This window comes from Seriola lalandi, unplaced genomic scaffold (assembly GCF_002814215.2).
Source record: "Seriola lalandi dorsalis isolate HSWRI2012SDOR001 ecotype SW California unplaced genomic scaffold, Sedor1 jcf7180002054470, whole genome shotgun sequence".
Lineage (NCBI taxonomy): Eukaryota > Metazoa > Chordata > Actinopteri > Carangiformes > Carangidae > Seriola > Seriola lalandi.
In genome coordinates, this window is record NW_019525023.1 from 701873 (window position 1) to 723009 (window position 21137).

General features: G+C 41.6%; 1 protein-coding gene across 1 annotated transcript in view; it reads right to left on the reverse strand.

Moving 5' to 3' along the window:
* Positions 1-16373, reverse strand: part of slc35f3b (solute carrier family 35 member F3b) — a 49586-nt gene extending 33213 nt beyond the window's left edge. Inside the window, exons 1-2 of the mRNA XM_087175431.1 lie at positions 16203-16373; positions 15053-15267 (exon numbers count right to left, since the gene is read on the reverse strand). Coding sequence (XP_087031557.1) covers positions 15053-15267; positions 16203-16300 — 313 coding nt within the window. The 5' untranslated portion in view covers positions 16301-16373. The remainder of the gene's footprint in view (positions 1-15052; positions 15268-16202) is intronic.
* Between the last annotated feature and the right edge of the window lie 4764 nt (positions 16374-21137).

Consider the following 21137-nt stretch of genomic DNA (forward strand, 5'->3'; position numbering starts at 1 on the left):
CCTGTCTCCCTGACAGTGACACGGGACCGGTGACGAAGGATTCAACTAAACTCCATCTTTGTGACACAGGGTGCTGTAGGGACTGCTGACAGAACTGTGAACATCCTGTGCAGGTAAAGTAATACACCTGAGACACTACACCTCAATTATGCAGCGATTTGACGATATGAATCATCTTGCTTAAACATAATTGAGGTTGGCAGACCGACAAAAATTGGGCAAAGGACTCTGCCTTTTGTGGTAAATAATTCAGAGCTAGGGAGTAGGTTCAAACACCAAGAAAGAGACTAGTAGTTAAATACAGTTGGCAGCTGTAGCAACAATATACAAGTCTCTCTCACGAGGGTACTTCTGACCTGTATAATCATGTCATCATTAAGCTTCAGATCTGTTCGTTTTTGTCTTTGAAGTGTGCAATGTCCAGCCAGGTTGCTTTCAACACTAATCAAACTGGTTTCTGATCACTAGCGAACCTATCTTTCCACCCGATACAGCAGGTGGTTGGAGGCCCTTCAAAAGGCCAGGGGCAGGTGTGTGTGTGTGCGCTGTCAGTGGTGTAAAATTCACACTCGTTCCCTGCTCCATCTCCACTTCTCAACCTCAAACAGCGAGCGCACCCAGGCAAATAGTGAGCAGTCAGTGTTAGACAAAAATAGAACTTGATGCCCTTGTGTTCCCGAAGCTGTAAATGCACAGCTTTGTACGCTTGTTATGGGGGGTTTACAGAGCGTCTGTTTTCTTTATCAGCTGGTGATGGAATTGCCAAAAATGAGGCAATTCATCATTCCAGTGGGAGCAGTTCTCATTATAGGCAAGTCTCCTCATTATAAGAGCAGTGTAAGCAACATGGGTGACAAATGTCCCCTGAAATCATGCTCCATTCTCCACAGTAATTACCCTGAATTCACACTGAGGATAAGAAGCGAGGTGCTCTACATGCTCTACATCTTCGGGTTTTCTTGTCTTTTAGACTATTTGGCCAGGATATAAAAGCCTGTAAAAGCTGTGTGCATAGAGAAACTTTAAAAAAAGTCTTATTTAATGTAGACAACCTGCTATAAACCTGCTCTTCCCTGATTCATTTTACTGACATTTAATGTAATAAAACTCTGGGTGAATAGACAGCAAAAGCGCTCTCAAAACTGCATATTTTTGGGAAGCCACCGGAGACAAAAAGCAGTAATCAAAGCTTTTAAATTCTCAGTACAATTTTCAGTCACAAACAGATCCGTCAGAGTACTGCCCTTAAAGCGTGGAGTGATTGTGCATAGTAAGTACTTGGGCAAATGGAGCCCTGTGCATTGGCTTGATTTGAATAAGCATTGTGATTAAGTGGTTGTTCTGTACATGTAGTGGGCTGAGGGATGTGGACCAGTCAGCTCCCTGAGGGGGAGAGGAGGTTCAAGCCTTCCTGGCTCCTTCTGCACTCCTCGATTGGCTGTCGGCTCTCATCCATATCCACAGCTCCCTTAATTGCCTGATTTCCTGACCCACGTTGAATACTTTGTACGCTGGGGGCTGGGGGTTATAATAATGACTTATAGTGACATGCATGGGGAAGACTCGCTCCCTTGGCGCACCAACAGACCATAGCCCCATCGCAGACCTCTTGATTTAATACTTAAATTAAATCCTGATGTTAAGCTGTACAAGAGTGCCTCTCTCAGAGAATACTCTGGGCCAGGGTCCCAAAAGGACAATAAAACACTTAGATAAAACAAGTGCAAAATGAAGTGGGCTTTTTGTTTTTTGTCCCTCCTCTATTCAAATACATACACCTAGAAAACCTAAACCAGAGATAAGGTTAAAATCACAAGCAATCTTTATAAGCAATTTATCATTTGAGTCATTTAGAGCTGAAATGAATAGTCAATTCACCACAGCTGATTGACAGGCAATTAATTTGCAACAATTTTCTTTATTGATTGATCTAACCCTTTTTGTTAAAGCACCAACTATTCCCTGGTTCCAGCTTCCCAAATGTGAAGACTTGAACAGCTGAACGGACAGCTTGTCCATCCAGCTGGACAGACAAGCTGTCCGCCCAGCTAGACAGACTGGATGGATTGTATGTTGAGGACCTTTGAATATGTTTTTGGGCTACATGTTTATTACTGCACATATTAAATGTTCATTACCATTTTCAAATTTGTGGTTGCCAATATCATTAGATCATGATGTGATTATACAGAAATATGATGACACTTACTGTCCATCTCTAGTCTATAGTCTTTTACAAGAATCTATAAAACCATAAAAACCTAAAATGTGCTTTTACTTTTGTGTTGAGGTTTCCAAAAGCAAAGTGCACGACATCTTGCTTAAAAAAAATCCTGACAGTTAGTGAGCTTTGAAAGAACCCATAAAGAAGGGAACATGAAATATCTTTTAAGTCATGTCCTGCTCAACATCTTGAACAGTTTGTAATGTACTGCATCGAGACTTTAAAGCACTTTAGATCTACGACAGTCGGGGCTCGCGAAAACTCATCATCCAGGGAGTTCTCCATGCTTACACGGTGCTATTGTTCACTATTTATGAAACGCTACATGCAGTGAGGAACCAGGGGGATGGTCGGATGCACTTGCCCGTGGCTTTTGAATTCCAAAGGAAATCAACTGCTTACACTCTCACAGTCATTAGTGATACTCCTGCGAGCACACCAATAATCTATGAGATGGACTGAGAGACTGAGAGACTTGGTGAGACAACGATGTACAGTTTACAAGTAGAATTTCAATCCATCTGTATAATCTTGTCTATTTCAATTAACCACCTCCTTCTTTATGATTTGAGTTAGCAACATGTATCAGCTCTTAGTAGTCCAAATTTCTATCTACATGAATTAAATCTCATAAAACCAAAAAATTATTTTTCCAAAAAGACTGAAGTTGGAGTACACACAGTGAGGATTATTCCCCTTTGAACAACATCACACTCAAAGGATCAGCTGTCAAACATTCACTGATGATTTTTTGTTTTTTCTCATGCAGAAAAAACAATTAGCTGGCCAATCAGCGCCTGTACAGACTACAGAGGAAGTGCAGGGGGTCTCTATCATGTAATAATAGATTCATCCAGTTGGTCCTCTTTGTTGTTGTTTTTTTAAGCCTCATCTGTCTTTCTCTGACAGATCTGTTCAGACTTTGTGTTGCTTCTGTTACCACTCTCCGGAAAGATCTCGCTCTCACACATTTACAGTAGTGTGTGTGTGTGTATGTGTACACCATCAGCATCCTATCACGAAACACACCGCTTACTGGAAGGAACAGTTAGACATTTCGGGAAATATGCTTATTTGCTGTCTTGCCAAGAGTTATATGAGAACACTGATACCACTTGCATATCTGAGCAATTAATATGAAGCTGCTGTCAGCAGACGATTAGCTTAGCTTAGCAAAAAGACTGGAAACAGGGGAAACAGCTACCCTGTCCAAAGGTAACAAAATCCAACTACAGTACCAGCGCCTCTACCGCTGGACAATATCTTGGGCTCAGTGTCCTACAGTCTCCACTGGTTGCCTAGCAACAAGTTAAGACATCATCCAACATATTACCTCTGTTTTCACACTTTGGAGTTCATACCGATTAAATAAGTGAGATGTACAGTAATGTGTTAATGAGTGAGTTTTAATGGTGCTGGTAGGTAAAGTTAGTTACCTTTAGACAGAATCAGGGTATTCTTTTTCCAGTCTTTATGCTGAGCTAACAGGCTGCTGGTTGTAGATTCATATTTACAGACCAGTTGTATTGATCTTCTCATTTAAGTCTTTTCAAGGAAGCAAATAAGCAAATTTCCCACAACGTCAAACTATTCCTTTGATCCTCAATTTTAGACAAAAAGAAAAAAAAAAAGATGCTATACCATGATGAGCGATTCACAATATCAGCATGGAAGCTCTGTGAGAGAATATAACCTCCAATGGTAAGACCAAGCACAGTGTCCTGGAGGCTTAACTGTACTGTTCTCCCCCTGCTGGTTTGCCTCAGGCTGCACCATCACAACCCCCACCCCTCCTCCCCCACAAACTCTTTTCCATTTCTGAAGATAACAGATAACAGTTCTACTTCTACAGTATATCATTGCTATGACCACTCAGGGTGATACGTTCTTAAATTCCGATAAGTAAACAAACTCTGGAACAAATGAGAGTGAACTATTTTCTAAACGCTGTGCATGGCTGCTCAGAAACCCTCTCCAAATTAATCTCAAGTGTCACATGCTGAGTTCACTTGATTTTTGCTGCAGCGGTGACATAAATGGCCACACATACACTTCTCTTCTCCACATCCCTGCCTGCTATTACCTTGAAAAAGAAAAGTGACTAAGAAAAAGAATGAAGGTAAACAAGGACAAAGAGGATGAGACTGGAATAGATTTAGGTTCAGCAGTTTGTAGCAGATGGGTTGATCGATGGGACTGCAGCTCTCACCCTGTTGCAAAGGCTCAGTCACATGTACAATGCATAAGAAATGCCACGAGGGTGCGAAATAAAAAGGTGGCATGAGCAGATGTTGCATGACTGTGCAAGGACAAAAAGAGGATAATCAAAGACAAAAAAGCCCTGAATTACAACAGAATGTTTTCTTTCTGGGCAAGCCAATGCTGATGTTCGACAGATGATGTCTTCCGATTGACTACATATACAGTAGTCTTGTTCACCATGAAAGTTACTTAAACAACTGCTATAGAATTTTACTGACACACATTTTACTGACAATACAATACTCAATAATAACTTTCACTTGCATAATTTTAAGCATCAGTTTAAACTGAAAATAATCAGCCATGGCTAAATAAATAAATGTCCACCTAATCTCATTGGAAGATTTTTCTTTATCTTTTTCATTTATCCTCAGGGACAAAGTATCAGGTTTAAAACAAACATGAATTAACACTTGAATTAGTCATCCTTTCTGTACCCTCAGCCTCTGGACAACATGAGTCACTAATGCTGATGAGACCGTGTTGACCCTGGGGGAGGTAGACTGTACACAATAGGTTTACTCACATGTGTTTACTGCCCTGTGTTCTGATTTGTTGGTGGTAAACTGACTCATATTCACAAGTGAGTAATGATTGCTTTGACATTTCTGTTTATTGAAACAGAAGGACTGTATTATGGTTAATGTATTGTACACTGAATATGATATAAATGTAACAGCTGTTATGCTGTTAAGTAAATAATCTTGCAGTGCACTGAAAAACAATATATTTACAACTTCGTGATCCCATTCTAACAAAAAATATGAACACTGACATATAGTGAACGTGATGAAACATTTTCCTCTTTCCACAACTAGTAGACACTGAACGACATCAATATAGGTAGAGTGCTGCAGGAACCTGGAAATAAGTAGGGATGGGAGCATGGATGTATCCATAGATGGGAGTCGATTACCGGATGCAGTTGAGAACCGATTCCAACTTGTAGGCCTACACGCTCACTACGCAAGTTGCATAGCCTCCGCAAATTACGCAAGGTCCTCGAACCCACCGTGAGGGTTTGTGGGTGTCTAATGTTTACAACTTTGCTGATTGAATGAAGCTGAACTTCTTGCCATGAAAAGAGAGAAAAACTACGACAGCAATCAGGTAAGCAAACTTGTTTCTCCTCTCAAAGTTTGATGTAAGCAAATAACAGTGGGCTAATGTGAAGTGCTAGCTTGCAGTGTATCTCTCTGTAGTCTATCTACGCTGATACACTAGCCTCACAGTGTGTCTCTTGGTTTGTCTGTCTTGCTTACCTGCCACATCCGGGGTTGTTCTGTGACTTTGTGCCTGGCAAAAGTTAGAGTGAAATACAACTGTTTATTGCGTTTGATATACGCCAACGTGCAACGGTGGAAACAGCAGCTGCAAACAAAACAGCGTGTGAACACGCGTCGTTATGGGCGTGCACCAAAATAAAACTTGTGCAGCAACCTCCGTGGGACCCGTCCAGAGGATAAATAGCGCACATGACTATTGATTAAATATTGAACATAAAATGTTGATTTGCAGGGAATACTGGGCACTGTATTTATCATCATGTATTTATTAGTATAAATAATATTTTATATTTGAACATTTCTACATTGAAATCTGGAGAGCATGTTTGAATGGGCATGATAACATTTATGAAGCTGTAGGCATAGCCTATAGGCTTATGTTTACATTGTATAGCCAAAGCCAAGTCAGGTGTGTCTGCTGTTTTCCACAAAGAAAATTGATCAGGAATCGATAAAGAATCTGACCAATACGCAGAATCAATAATGGCATTGGCATCAATAAAATCTTATCAATTCCCATCCCTAGAAATAAGTTTGCATTTTTGCACTTCCACTTCCCTCTTCCCGAAGTTGATGGGTTTTTTGAATGGGTTAACACAAGTTCAAGACATTTTCACGTCGTATTCTACGACATAAAATACACCAGTTAATACCCCACTTTTTACATCTCTTAAAACAGGTGGATGCTAACAAGTGGTAAATGAACCTACAGAGGTTGTTGGGAACTGATCTACTCACCAGTCTGCCTTTACAGCCTTGTTGTGTTTGTAGTTGTGCTCTTGCAAACTATTACTATCTGTCTAAGAGGAAAGGCTTTTGTAGCAGCGTGCTACAGCAAATGACAAGTTGGAAGCTTAATGATGGTGGTGTTGAAGTTGATTTTTGTGTTATTTTGGACACCTCTGGTGGCACTCATTAGGTGCACAGGGGTGTATGTATGTGTATAAGTGTATAATATGTATTTTCTTTTTTCTTATTGCTGCTACACTGATGAAAGTGACAGTGAACCAAAATAGAAAAGCTGTGGGCTGAAAAACCAAAACAGGAAGCAGGAAGAAGCTAATACACATTAAAGTTAAAGGGGTGATCATTCTATGTGGGTCCCTCATTGTCTGCAACCTTTTTCACATTACACTGTCATTGGTTCCAATATAAAAATGTTGATTAATGCAGCTCTAATATGTCACTGTATTCTGACAATAGTTATGGAGCCATTCTTCTCTAATTGGAACACCATCTTAATCAGCTGACATGGAAGAAGTGTGACTAACGCCTGTAGTGTCGGACTCTCAGTTCTGAATGCGGTAAGAAGGTCAGCTGTCGGTCGCACAGCAGGGTTCACACCAACCTTCATATTGCTCTAGTAATACAGAATATGAAAGACAATTTTAATACAGGAAGATAATGTGGTGGTCATGGGATATGAAAAACTGGCAGAAAAGGTGGAGGAAGCTCATTTTTGCTGGGAGTTTAATACGATTGAAATGGAAATGGGTAATCTTGCTCTATGAAATAGGAGAGGACACACAGGGCTGTGACAGCAATGCCCAACTTTTTATAACTAGGTCAGTTGATACATCACTTTCTCCCAAACCAGTGCTAAATCTACAGGACTGGAATATTTTTTTTACTCTTCTACACTTTTACTCTTGGCACCTGGCACAGATGCTAGTGTCAAAAATGCACTATTATCCAGTATGATTATTTTTGGACCATTTTTTTCCATTAGGTTTATGATGTCTACACTTGCTCTTCTAACTGCTAAAAGCACAACAGATATACACAAAAAAATATATAAAGTCTCGCTCAATTTAAACTGCTTAATAGCAGTTGGTGAAGGTTTGTGTTTGTATCAGTGCAACAAACTGCCATCAATCCTCATCCTCTCCCATTTAAGATGCCCAAATAAGCCTTCCTAATTACTTGCACAACCCCATTTACACTCTGTTCTTCCTGTTCCCAAGCAGCGCTCTTCTGTGGCTAACACAGACAATGATGTGCTGTGTATGGCCACAGTAGACCCTGGATTAATTACGCAGAGGTAGGAGTCATCACTTCACAAGTTCTAATTAACGGCAGATAAAAGGAGCGAGGAGGAGAAAGGGATGACAGCAGGACAGGATTTGGCATTAAACTGGCAGGATTTCCATTATAAGGAAGAGTGAGCACTGAGACCGCAGCACTACAGCTGTAACTCAGTCAGCACGACCGTCTTCAGGATTAATTCTGAGGAACACGAGCACTAACATACAGATGCTCCCCAAGTTCATGCATGCAGAATATTTATCACTCTGCTTTCCATTAAGCAAAGTTGTCCCACTGCAAGAAATACCAAATAGGTCCTCTAAGAAATATCCAGCTCTGAACTAAGACTGAATCATTTTCACAGTTCTATTTCAAGCCCACTGAATTGCCAGTCTCATTTGCTGCTCTCTATCCATGCTCATCATCTCCACCGCTTTAGAATGACACTGGGGGTAAAGACGAGCAGCTGAAAGCGACGAAACTGGAGGTTTTCCTCATAAAAACTGGTGTAGCTGATTTTGCAGGTCCTCCAGTCCACTGGGCACAAGCGGGAACTTCAGGAGCAGGTGTGTGATGATCTATGCGTCTTCCTCAATTATAGATGTGATGTTACGCAACTGAAGCTGCTTTTAATGTAATGGAGATGTTGGGGTTTTTTTTAAAGCCTAAAATACATTTGTTCATAGGAGCCTTACTTCCACTGCTTGTGTAGAACATGAAACTAGAAACATTGAGCTCAAATGTTTTTTTTTTAACACAGTGGGAAAATTATTTAAAGGCTGGTTGAGGTTGGAAACTGCTATGACTGGTGCGCCTAAACAATGGCAACTTTTTTGACAAAGACATGGCAAACACTGCAACCTTGAAAGCTGTATCAGTAATGAATCTTTAAACATGTTGAACCAAATTAAAAAACGTTGGGCTGTTACTGGGTCAATACGTTCGGTACCACGCTGACTATAGTTTGCTGTAAATCAGGACAAGCTGAAAAGACACCTTCAGAAATATCTCTCCCATTGAACTGTGTGCTTGATCCTTTTCGTTACTGATTTTCTAGTCCCTTTGGTTGACTGAGAGCTGAGGCAGGATAATTTGCTGCTCAGTACTCGTACTCCTCCAGAGGCAATGCCTCAGCTCCTTCCGTGAATGGTAAGACTCCATGGTTATTGATTCATAAACACCCACAAGTGCATAAGGACTGTATGTCTGAATAATCTCATAAATATCTGTCCCACTGTCATATAACCCATTTACATAAAATATTAAATATATCATACTGTTCAAGTCCTCTGGGTGTATGACTTTTTTTTTGTATGTTGTATGTTATGCATATCACTAAAACATGCAGCAGTTCTTTAAAAATGTATGCATAAAGAAAGAGCTGTACAGAGATGAAATTCTGCAGGGAAATGAATTGTTTACCTAAATACTGTACAGTCTCCATTTCTTTTTATCTGTCTTTGCCCTGTCTCTTTGTGGATGACGGTGCATGTGAGCATGTGAACATGCACAAATTTGAGTGTAACAGTGACTCTGTTTACATACCTAGATGAGCTTGCCCCTTGACTGAGCATCAGCCTACACGACAGGACTTGTGCCCGTTCTGTGTGTGCAGCTGCTTGGCTTGAATAATGCTACAGATGCGGAGGAAGTTTGGGGAGGTTTCACTCCCAGGCTTATAGCCACATCACACGGAGAACAGGAGGACATAACAAATTTTTTTCTACCCACCAGATCAATGGATGTATCTCTATGTGGATGTGAACTGTTGTCTCATTATGTCTTATTTACACTCCAAGTAAATAATGGCAAGGCTATAGATTTAAAGGAAAATTTCACAGACTTATATATTGCTATAGATCATCAGTCACTCAATCATGGACACTCACTTTCTTCAACCTCCCTCATTTACTTCTGTTTCAGTTAGTGATTGACTACATTTCCAGAGTGCCTTTCCCATGTATCTGTAAGGAGCAGAGCAGCGTGTATCTGCATAACTTCCTTTCTCCTGAGCTCCAGCTGAGCTGAACGGAGTCATTCTCGTCATCAGCCACAATGGGCCCACACCTTGCCCGTCCCTTCCAGCTGCCCTGTTACTGCCAGCAGTGTGCATCGCTACACGGGCGCTCTCCAACCTGCTCCACTGTTGCGTCTCACCATGCCAAAACCCTGGGCCCAAAATAGAATCCAATCTCATTTCATGCCTCGTGAAGCTCTAAATTTGCACCAGAGGGGATGCCACATTTGTGATGGATAGTGCGAGTAAATTAGGATAAGAACAAAGTCTGTTTGTCTGACAAATGTTTCACTTCTCAGTGGAATTTGTAAAAACCTAAAGAGAATTTCACAAACAAGACAGAGGCCTTATCTTAGAGAAAACTATTTCTTTCTATGAGGCTCTGAAGTAAAACAAGCTTTTCACCCTGGTGTTGTCCATGGACCAACTGTAGTGTTCATGAATACCAAATATCAAACTCAATTCTGTGAAGAGAACATTAATTTATGTTTCATTAATCAGGATGTGGGTCGGTTTTATAAGATAACATTTGATTTGAACTCAGCAGCAGTAATCCTCCATGGTGAACGGACATAATGAGAAAGATAATATGTCTGAGGTTCTGCAGCACTGATGGTACCAGTGCATTTTATCTCACAGCTGACCAGTGAAAGTCTAAGGGTCGTTGCCTGCTCTAATGCGCAATCAACTGCTTCTTTGATTGAATGTAGACAGTACAAGTCTTTTCCCATCCAGAGCAGATCTAAATCTTAAATACAAATTATATATATGTTACAACTATAGGCCAGTTTATATACAGTGGGGTCCAAAAGTCTGAGAACACTAGTCAAGATACTTCTGTTCTGAGTAAAAAGTTAAATCTTTGAAAAGTGTACGTGAATTTCAGAATATCTCGGTTTGTCCCGCTCGGTGACCGCATGCACTCGAGCTTGCACGGACTTCACAAGTTTGTGCAGAACCTGATGACCCTGATGATAATCTTCCAGAGGCCTCTTGTGATGTAACAGACTGCTTTCTCAGTCTTCAAGTGCCCCCATAAATGTTCGATGTGGTTGAGCTCAGGTGACTGTGGAGGAAAAGTCCTTGACAGGCAGGACTCTTTGGTCTCCAAGTAGTCGTTGCAAAGCGTTGATATGTGTTTGGGTCATTATCCTGCTGCAGTATGGAAGATGCAGAGTGTGTAGCATGTCTCTGAAGAATGGAGTGGTACTTCTCCTTGGTCAGGGTGTACTCAATTCAGTGTAGATGTCCAAGTCCGAGCAAAACACAATATCCCTCCCGCCATGTTTCACTGTGGGTTTGATACACTGCGGTATCATTCTCTCCTGTTTGTCTCCTTCCTTAGTTGTTACTGCCATAAATCTCAAACTTGAATTCATCAGTAAACAGGACTTTTTTTCCAGTCATCCTGTGAAACGCTGGTGTTTCTTAGCCCCGCTCCCCAAGCGTTTGGCCTTGTTTCCCCTCATGAGAAGTGGCTTAGAAACTGCTCCTCGTCCTCTGGGACCACTACAAGACAGCTTTCTTTTGACAGCACTTTTGCTGATTTTAGTCTTGCGTGATTTATTTAGCAATTTCTGTGTCTGTGATGAAGTTGCCTTTTAATCTCTCACGGAACTGAGCTTGATGTATTGATCTTCTGATGGGTGTGGCCACTTTTGGTCAGCCTGATCTTGCTTTGGATGCAACTGATCCAGTTTCTGCGAAGTGTTTTAGAGTTCCAAGCAGTGCCCCCTTAGACACCTTTAGTCGAGCTTTGATTTGTCACTGAGAGAAACCCCCTCTTTGCTTAGAGTAACAATTTGACTTCTGACACTTTCACTTAGTGCTGACGCCATTTTCCCTTTACAACAATGCTACTTGAACGAGCCTCTGATGAGCAGATCAAATCCTGAGTGTTGTCTGAATGCACACTTCAATGGATGAGATAAAACTCAGGGAAATCTGACCTTTTGAACAAATGAGTTAAGTTGGTCAAGGCCCCAAATTTGCTTATGTGTTTAAATGTTTCTGAATCGTTAAACTCTGATTTTTTTCCCCCCAGTTTTAGGTGAAAATATTAGAGATTTTCAATGTGGTATCAGACTTTTGGACTCCCACTGTATAAATATATATATAGTAGTTCAAATATTCTCTCCAGTAACCTTTCTCTAGTAACCAGTGACCTTTTCTTTGATATAGACATCAATCCCACTATCTATGGCCATTTTCAAAGTGGAGTTAAACTTTTTTTTCTCTCAGGCAGGGTATGTGCAACAATTTGTTCATCTTCACTGAGAAGAGTAATCATTACTGGCATTTTGGCTATATTTATGGTTTTATTCATCTATTCCAGTGGATAGAGAGAGAGAGATGCCATGTAAGTCTGAGACAAGAATCAAACAGAGGACATTGCTTGTACATGAAATGCAGCCAGCTGAGTACACACATAGCTGAGTCCAAACATGCTAATCACAGCCTGAATGCAGAGCTGTCACATCCAGGCATACAAGGGACAAACGTGCAGCATAATTCACTAATATTTACTGTATGAAAACCAGAATTCTTCCTTAAATCGGCTTTGAGTTTGCATGTACACCACTCATTGGAAAGTGGCTCACAGGCAGGTTTGATAAATGACCAAAGTTTTCTTGTTGTGCTTAGCTCGGTTATATATGCGGTTGCACTCCGAGGGCAATGACAGCATCCTCCGTGTTTATGATCCCTGTACCCTCGTTTTCGGGATATTAAGATGATCCGTTAAGTCAGACAGAAAAGCTAAGTCACACCAGCCACCTTTCATCCCCTGCCTCAATCATAGCCGGCTACTCGCTCCACTTTCCCCCCCACTTTGCTTACTCCTGTGTGAAAGAGCACATGTGCCAGTTTGGCAAGGTAGGTGGTAAATGAAACAAACAGCCATCTATTTGCACCCTACTGAGAAATACTCAGCCTCCCACCTCTCTCAAAAACTGGCTGCCTTCAGCCTCAGCCCTCCCTCCACTCTTCAGCCATCAGCCATTGCTTTCTTTCACTGTGTCCTGTGTAGTCGGGTCGTGTGTGTGTGTGTGTGTGTGTGTGTGTTTGTGTTGGACGGGTGCTGTGGGCTGATTCCATTCAACACATGGCATGCAACCATAAAGCACAGCTGCAACTAGGTGGACCAGGAAGAGCTGAGAGCTGTGTTGATTTTGAACGTGGCATATTTTAATTTTACTTCAGGTTACACTTGATAGAAAAAGGGACAAGCTGGACGAACCCAACATTTCCTGGAAGGCAAAAACTGAGGACAGCAATTAACTGGAAAGCGACATTTCCCCTGATGCGCACAGGAAAAACGTCTGATGCAACAGTGCAACTCGTCATGAAATATTTTATTTGCAACATGACTTATAGCACAGACTCCATTGTTTGACTCAACTGGTGCAGGTGAACATTTCTCTTCCGAACGTGGGACATAGTTTTTTTTGGAATTAAAGCCTCCATTTCTCTCATATGATGGTATATGTCTGTGTGCTTTTGGGAGAATGGGCACTTGTGTCATAACTCACATTGAGTGTAATAAAAACACAACCCACTCTAACAAGCAATAGGCTACTTGTTGTTATGTCTGTTCCACAACAGCTAATTTTAATTAGGCAATTAAATGAAAAGCAGCAGTTGCATAAAGGATAATAAGTCAGATGAATCCGTTTCAAACCCAGTAAGTGCATAAATCACCTGCACATAAAAAAAAATGTGATTTCAGATTGGGATTGAAGTAACTATATACAGTTCACAGAGTTAAAGTGTCTATAAAAAGACTTAAAATACATGTATGTAAGTAAACAACAGTGGGGTATATTTAACTACTGTTGCTTGGGCAGCCATTTTTTCCATCAGAAAAATAAACATGCATCCCTCTTCTTGTTACAATACAAATGATTTCAATCATGAGTCATGGTCACCACAGTACCCTATATTCAATAATGAATTAGTACATATAGTGAAATACTCCACTTTACATGACCATCTCTTCCGCTGCCACAGCACCAGTAGTTACGAAAGAAACAAAGACAAATTGAGATCTGAGCAGCAGCTGTCCTGTTACGTCTGCAGGGTTCAGATGTTAGGTATAGGCCTATGAATTTTGAAGTAGCCTAGCAGCTGTTTAATATTGCAGTCTCTCATATGAAATTTACAAAATTTGCCACCAGCCTAAAGGTCGTCAGCCAGCAAAAGTCCTACTGAATGTACTCACATCAGAGCAGCAATGACAAACTAGTTCATTAGTTTGTCATTGCTGCTCTGAAAAGACAAAAGACAGTCGTTAAGACTGTGACTTCTCCTCACACAAGTGAGAAATCCCAGATGAAGCCACAGAGCAAGTGGAGCAAGACTGTAATCCATCGCATCATCCAGGATCTGGAACAGTTACAACCCAGGCGTTTAATGCTGTGCACAAAAAAAATACATAATGCAAATCAACTGTAGGGATGCAGAGAGGGAAATAAAAGCTGCGTTGGCAACTTTTTCTTCTTCAAAGAATCAAACTGCTGCAAGCAACATCCCTACTGTCTGACTCTAAGCTCCAGTGATGCAAACATTAGCTCTTCCGTCTGCGGCAACCAAAAGCAACAGTCATGCTTTAGCAACTAACTCTCAGAGTGAGGGGCATTTAGATGCAGTGATAATAATGATGAAGATGGGCAGCGACATGGTGACTGACACCATCATTATTCTCTCATTCAGATGAGCTCAATTTTTGTTCTGTGCAGAACACACACTGTACATGGAGCGGCAACCGTTGTACTTTGCCTTCACATCAAATTCAGGTGAATATGACCTAAAGGAAGAGGATGAAACAGGTTTTGGGATTTAAGAGGGGACACATCATGCTACCGGTGGTGAAAATCACTCTGGTAGAGTGATTTCCATCATCCCCTGAACTCTCACAGTAACAGTATGAAACCTCCAGATGCGTTCCCATTGGTTAACTTTATACTCTCTCATGGAAATATATTCCATCCACCCACATTAAGTACCTAACCATGTCAGTCATAGCACACCATCAAGCTGCACCATGAAGTGAGGCGCACTGCGTAACACCCCACTGTCACTGATGTTACCTGACATCCAGTGAGTGTTTGTATCGAGTGTGTCAAGGACTAACAGCCTGATTGTGTGGGCCAGCAGTTTATATATATCCTACCTGACCTCACCGCATGTACCACAGCATGTTACAGAAGTCCACATCTCCATGTGTGCAAACTGACTCACTCTTGTAGCTCGCGCTCCAAGGCTGATATCCATAGTAGCCGGTGATCCGCAGTATCCGCTCCTCTATGGATGCGCTGTTGATGTCCTCAACTGAGCGGGAGGACTTGAGGTCCTCTTTGATGGCCTCGTCCACCACCAGGTACTTTAGCTGTCTGAGCTGAGGGCTGATGTCCGAAAGCCGTCTGGGGCTCACGTCGGGCGACTTGCGCATCCCGCTGGGAAGAAAAAGAGCAAGGGGGCGGCGGTGTTAGGCTACAAGACAAAGTGGGACCGCTTAGCAAAGGGAAAGGGAGCCTGTAAACCCTGTATAGGACTTGATAAGATAAGAGTTCTCCTCGGTTTAAGCAGGGGAAGTCAGTGTTGTTAAGGGCCCCTGCAGCGCCTCTCTTGTACAGTACAGAAATCATCATCCTTCACTGGCCCTGCGTCCGAACAACAACAGTGTGAAAGACACTAAGCCAAAGTGACTGGTCCTGCAACTGTTGTATAGGCTACTATGCACCGTGCAGCCCCTATTATAGGCTTATAGGAATTTGAAACTAATGAATCGATCGTGTGTGATTTGTGGAGATGGAGAAACAACACTTGTGACAGCTCCGGGGCATCATGTATGGGCACTGGAGCACAAAACTGCGCCCAGCCTGCAGCCTCTCTCTAATATCATGCTATTGCACAGATAATACTTGTTATTCTGTGTCCACCAGGTGAAATAAACTAAAACCAGAGGCGTTTAATGTTGCACCAATAAAGCTCTGTTGTGTGATGTATGTACCAGACAAAGTAGCACAATGATGACCTGGAAGCCTCTCAGCTGTTATGAAACCGTCAACATGTGAAAGGAAAACATTATTTACTGACCCATTCACACAAAATCGGTGTGTATAATTTCCCCCTGCTCTGCCATATTATCCCCATCGCAGCCCCCATATTTTCTTTATAGAATTATAATCTGCCTCCATACAATTAAAGCCCTAACATTTACAATATAATTGAAATTCACAGAGAATAAGACTTTAGCTGTAACCTATTGAATGTTTTTAACACTTAAAGTCAATTTACTTTATCAATGCACCTGGGAGATCAAGTGCGCAACAGGTCCTGCCTCCTGTCGTTCGGCTGCGAGGCGTTTGTGAAAGTTGAAATGTCTTACATCGGCATCAAAGTAGTAGGAGGTCCAAGGTAGCACATGCAGTCCCGGTGGGGCCGTCCGACCCGGTCCCACACAGTGCCCTCTCCATCGCCGTACATCCTTCAAAGGCCACAAAGCAGGGCAGCTACTGTAAATCTAAATCCCCATCAAGGCTGGCGGGGAGACCAGAACCGTCATCCTGCTCCTTCTCGCCCTCACAGACATATGCCTGCCTGCCTGGCCACTACAGTAAAGGCTGTTTTCAACACTAAAAGGCTGCGCTCTGCTCTGGATGCAGCCGGCTCCTGGAGGCATTGCAACAGCACCATCTACCGGATTCACGTAATATATCCTCTGTAAGCCTGCAATACAGAGACTACACTGTACCAGCTGTAACCCCCTTTTAACCTGAAGGATCTGAACCACCACTACAGTACCTTGACGTCTATCAGAGAGCCCCCAACGATTTTTATGCATGGCTATCCAGATATATAGCTACACATTAAAATTCCAATAGTTAAAGCTATTCTAGTACAATCTTTGTTGAAATGTAAGAAAAATGAATCTGCTGTCCTTCCCAGGCCCCACAAGGACCCCTAGTGGCCCCTGAATCTCAGTCGCCACATATCTGCAACTATACTGACTCATCTCTCTCCCTATGGAGTGTCTTGAGTATTTTTCTGCAGCTTTGTGGCTGGAAAAGTCCTCATACTGTCACATTGAGACAGGCACAGCAAGTCTCCCTCAAGATCACACAAAAAAGAGGAAGGAGAAGGAGATGTATTGCATATTGAAGTGTGAAGTAGGGGTTCTATCTTTTATAAAACTATCAAGCAAAAAAAGGGGATGGGAATGTAATGCACAGGCGCATCAAATTTTACAATTGTCTTTGATGATATTGGTATCTGTCAAACAGTAAACCCCAGCTTATGTCTTTGGAAAATAAATGTCAATCGCCCCATTCAAGTTTACATTTCTTTCAGCACATCAGTCACAATACTTAAACTTTGCTCATGCTTTCCTGCCTTGTTTTCCTGGTATTTCTGTGTTTGTTAGTTTAATTTATTGTGTTAAACTCTATCATATAGAATATGCAAGAAATATTGACTGCACACTTCCAGTCTGTTTTATGATGTTTTTCAGTAAAGGAGTAGCAACACAGCAGCGCTGTTTCCAGGCTTTTCCCAAGTAACTATCACTATAGATTTCACAGCATATTTAAAGGCCACTGGTTCCCCTCTTTGTCCATTATTCATAGTCTACTTTGCCTAAGGAGTCCACCAGCATTTTCAAGATGATGGCAAAGGCCTGTATTACAGACATTAAAGAGCAGGAATTGTTGTCTCTGTTCAATTCCACAGAATCAAAGACAATTACAGGGATGCTGTTGATTACATCCAATCAGAGCTGTGCTTCCAGTAATGGGGTAATTATGTTCACTGGTGGTGATTATGTCTCCTTGGAAATTAGAATCAAGTAAATGTATTTGGCTCGTGTTCAGAGGTGTGAACTGTACAACACAGACAGTACACAGTACACTTAGTGAGATTTGTTGTTAAGAAGAAAAGTGACTCATGCCTGTCAGCAAGGTTTTCAAATGAATGCTGACTTGAGTCTATTGAAACTTTTTCACTGTTTAGACTAAAGATAATTACATTTCATGCTCATTCTATATTTATCTATCAAGTGCGACAAAGTTTAGATGAAGTGCATTATTTTCTGTCGCTTCCTAGATAAACTTAAGCAGTACAAGCAGTTCCAAAAATCAGGAAGAGTGGAGCTCTACCTTGCATAGCGTTGCCCATGGGTTCCGGGTCTGTGGTCCACTCGCTGCATTGCGTCGGCATCCTGTGGGCTCCCGACTGCGCAGAGCAGCACAAGCACAGCGACTGTTTTTTGAGGACAGGTTTTTGCATCGATCAGTGACAAGCTTCACATCACATGTCCGCACGGTGGGGTGGGCCTGTGCTTACTCAAGCAAAAAAGTGGAGTGTAGTCATCAATAAGCGGGTCAACACCTCCCATCGACAAGTCTTGGGGAGGAGAGGATCAGGTTCATCTTGCATAATGCACCTCTCAACTTCACAGCTCGGCCAAAGCCAAATCAATTCTCACTGTTCGACTTTCTGCTTTGCCAAAACTGAAGAATGTGGACACCTTTCCTGGGAGACTCAGCTCACAAGCATCAAAACAGGATTGCTGATATATTCAAGTCATTCACTTCTATCCAGCACACCATCTTCCACTTCAGCAGACCTCTAATAGAGATTTAATTGGGGCCCCAATCTACACAGCACAGCACTCCTTTCTAAATATGGATCAGAGATGAAGTGAGAGGCAAAGCTCAAGGCCAAGAGACATAAAATGAACAGTGAGGACGATACATCCTCTTGGTTCACACACGAAATGGAAGATATTGATTGAAATAATCAATTGTTAACCAGATATGTTCGTTTTCTAATGATCCATTCATTTTCATAAAAGCAGTTCCAATGGATTAGAAAAACGTAGGTTTAACGAATGACATTAACAATGGCCCTATTCCATTAAATGACAGTGAGCCAGCTTTCACAGTGCCATGGCCCTAAATGAAATGCAGCCATTATTAATGCTATTTAATAACACCTGTGCTTTTCCTGCTCCATGACGTATCAAAATGTCAGTCATGAAAAAAGGCATTCAAAGCTTTCTCACAGCAGAATAGGTGACATGTGAAACACACGACTAACTGAATTAAATTCAAATGTGCTTTTCCTTGAAATGACAAGTCAGAATGTCTGCCGAGAGGAAGGTCTCTGCGTGGAAACTGATGCTGTCATTTTCAGAATTTATTCAAACACTACCTGCGTTTTCACAGGAAGGTTTATTTATTTTTGTTGATTAAAAGAGCTGCTAATGCCCCATTTAAACCTTTGCTCTAATCTAATATTCTTTATTGACATTTAATATGAATAATTTAGACAAGAGCCTGTTTGGGTATTTAATGCCAACTGGTGCTGTTACAAATGTTTCAGTCTCTCCCTGACTATGTGATGCTCTATATATATTTCTATTCTCTCTCCTTCATCATTACCTCCCCCTTTAGTTCCTCTCCTTTGACCGTGTACAATTCAGTGCTTGGTCAGAAACGAAAGCCCTCATGTTAGAAACCTTGAGCTCCTTTCTCAGTCATTTCCATTGTTTCTCTTATCCTCCTGTGTCCAGCTGAATACAATTTCAAAAATAAAAAAGTATGATGTAAATCCTCTCTCTTCTCACCATCAATATTTAATACGTAGCTCTCAGCCTGGAAACAGTGTAACAGGCCACTGCTGATTGGCCGATGCATGAGGAGAAGTGAAACTCTGAGCCAGTGAGAGAGGTCACATTTATTACTGTGTATTTAAGTACTTAGGAGGTTTTATAAACATTTTATTTTCTCATTACTCAGCAGTTGATCATTGGCTTTTGCATTTGTGTATGCCAACATGTGGAGCAGTTTATAGTTGTGATCCAGAGAGACGCACCTATTCCTCTGTTGCTAAAGAGGGCGTTATGTGGTGAAATGTTATTCCAGCTAGAAGGAAACATAACCTTTATGGAATCGGCACCCTGTAGTCCCAGGGGCCTGTGTCATTTCTTTAGGCTATATTTGTTATTCAGCTGCCATTACTAGTAAGGTTGACACACAGCTGGAGAGTAACCAGGAGAATCTCTGAGGATGAGAGGACCTGCTGATGCTATTGTGTGCCAACATCGTGAACCAGTTAGCTGCCCAGGCAAACAGCTCTAGTGGGAAGAAAAGACTGGCAGCCTCAATAGCCCCGATTTCCACTCTCACATTTTCCCTTTGTTAGTTTTAGTTGACGACTGATAACGAGACAAAAATACAGTATATGATCAAAGCTCTGGGAGTAGCCATTCATAGCTATTAATATTAAAAGACACACCTCTGAGATGACAGGGGAATTGACTTCAGAGGTGCTTTTCAGGTGACAGTTTCACAATAGAGAAAATTGTTGAGGAACATATTTTTCATATCAACGCAGATGATGAGCTCTACCTGAACTGGGGTCCCACTCCAATTGAAACACATCACTTTTGACTATGAGTCATTCACATCCATGTGGTTATTATAAATAGAACATGTTTTTCGGTTTGTTTTCTTTGTGGATGTGATTATTTTTCTCCATATAAAAAATTATTCATTTATTAGCTTGAAAAACTGTCCACTGCTACTTACATGTAAATCCTCCTGTTTTTCTAACCCTAACCCATCTTAGACAAGGTGTACCTCTCCTCAAATGAAAGTCTGCTTTGCATAATTGTTGCCCAATTTGCCAAAAGTGATTTGGCGTAATTGGTCACCCCATGTTGCAGAGGCAAAAATCACCACTCTGCTTCTACAAATCCTGAAGGTCATCGAACATTCGCCACTTGGAACAAGTGACTGCTTCCTTTGAATATTTATAACCAATTATTTTCAGTGAGGTTTGGAGTGTGAAGACTTGGCGAGCTCTTCTCAGATTACTGTAAACGTATTCTGATTGGAATGAATAACCGACATGGCAATTAGATTAGCCAGTAGTGGTCCTCCATGTGTTTATAATTTTATACAAGTTGTGTTTGTCGAAAGTGCACAGCCCTTTACTCTCTCTTCTAATCGGTGGCCACAAACATTTTCTCAGCATTCTCACTCAGCTGAACTTCACACTTACATCTGATTCGCCTGGATGTCAGCTGTAGTGGGATGACAAAGTGGAAAAGACAGGAAAACGTGGGCTGTGCAGTTCCGTTCCCAGGAGTTGCTCCATCTGTTTCAGCATGACTGATGATGATGTTTCAACCTGTGATGCTTTTCGTCAGAAGTTTGAACTCCTGGGAAAACAACTGCAGATTACATCCCCTCCCCCTCTCTGTTCCTCTTGTTAATATCCTCATGGTTTGTCATCCAGCGCCTAATAAATGTGCATATGC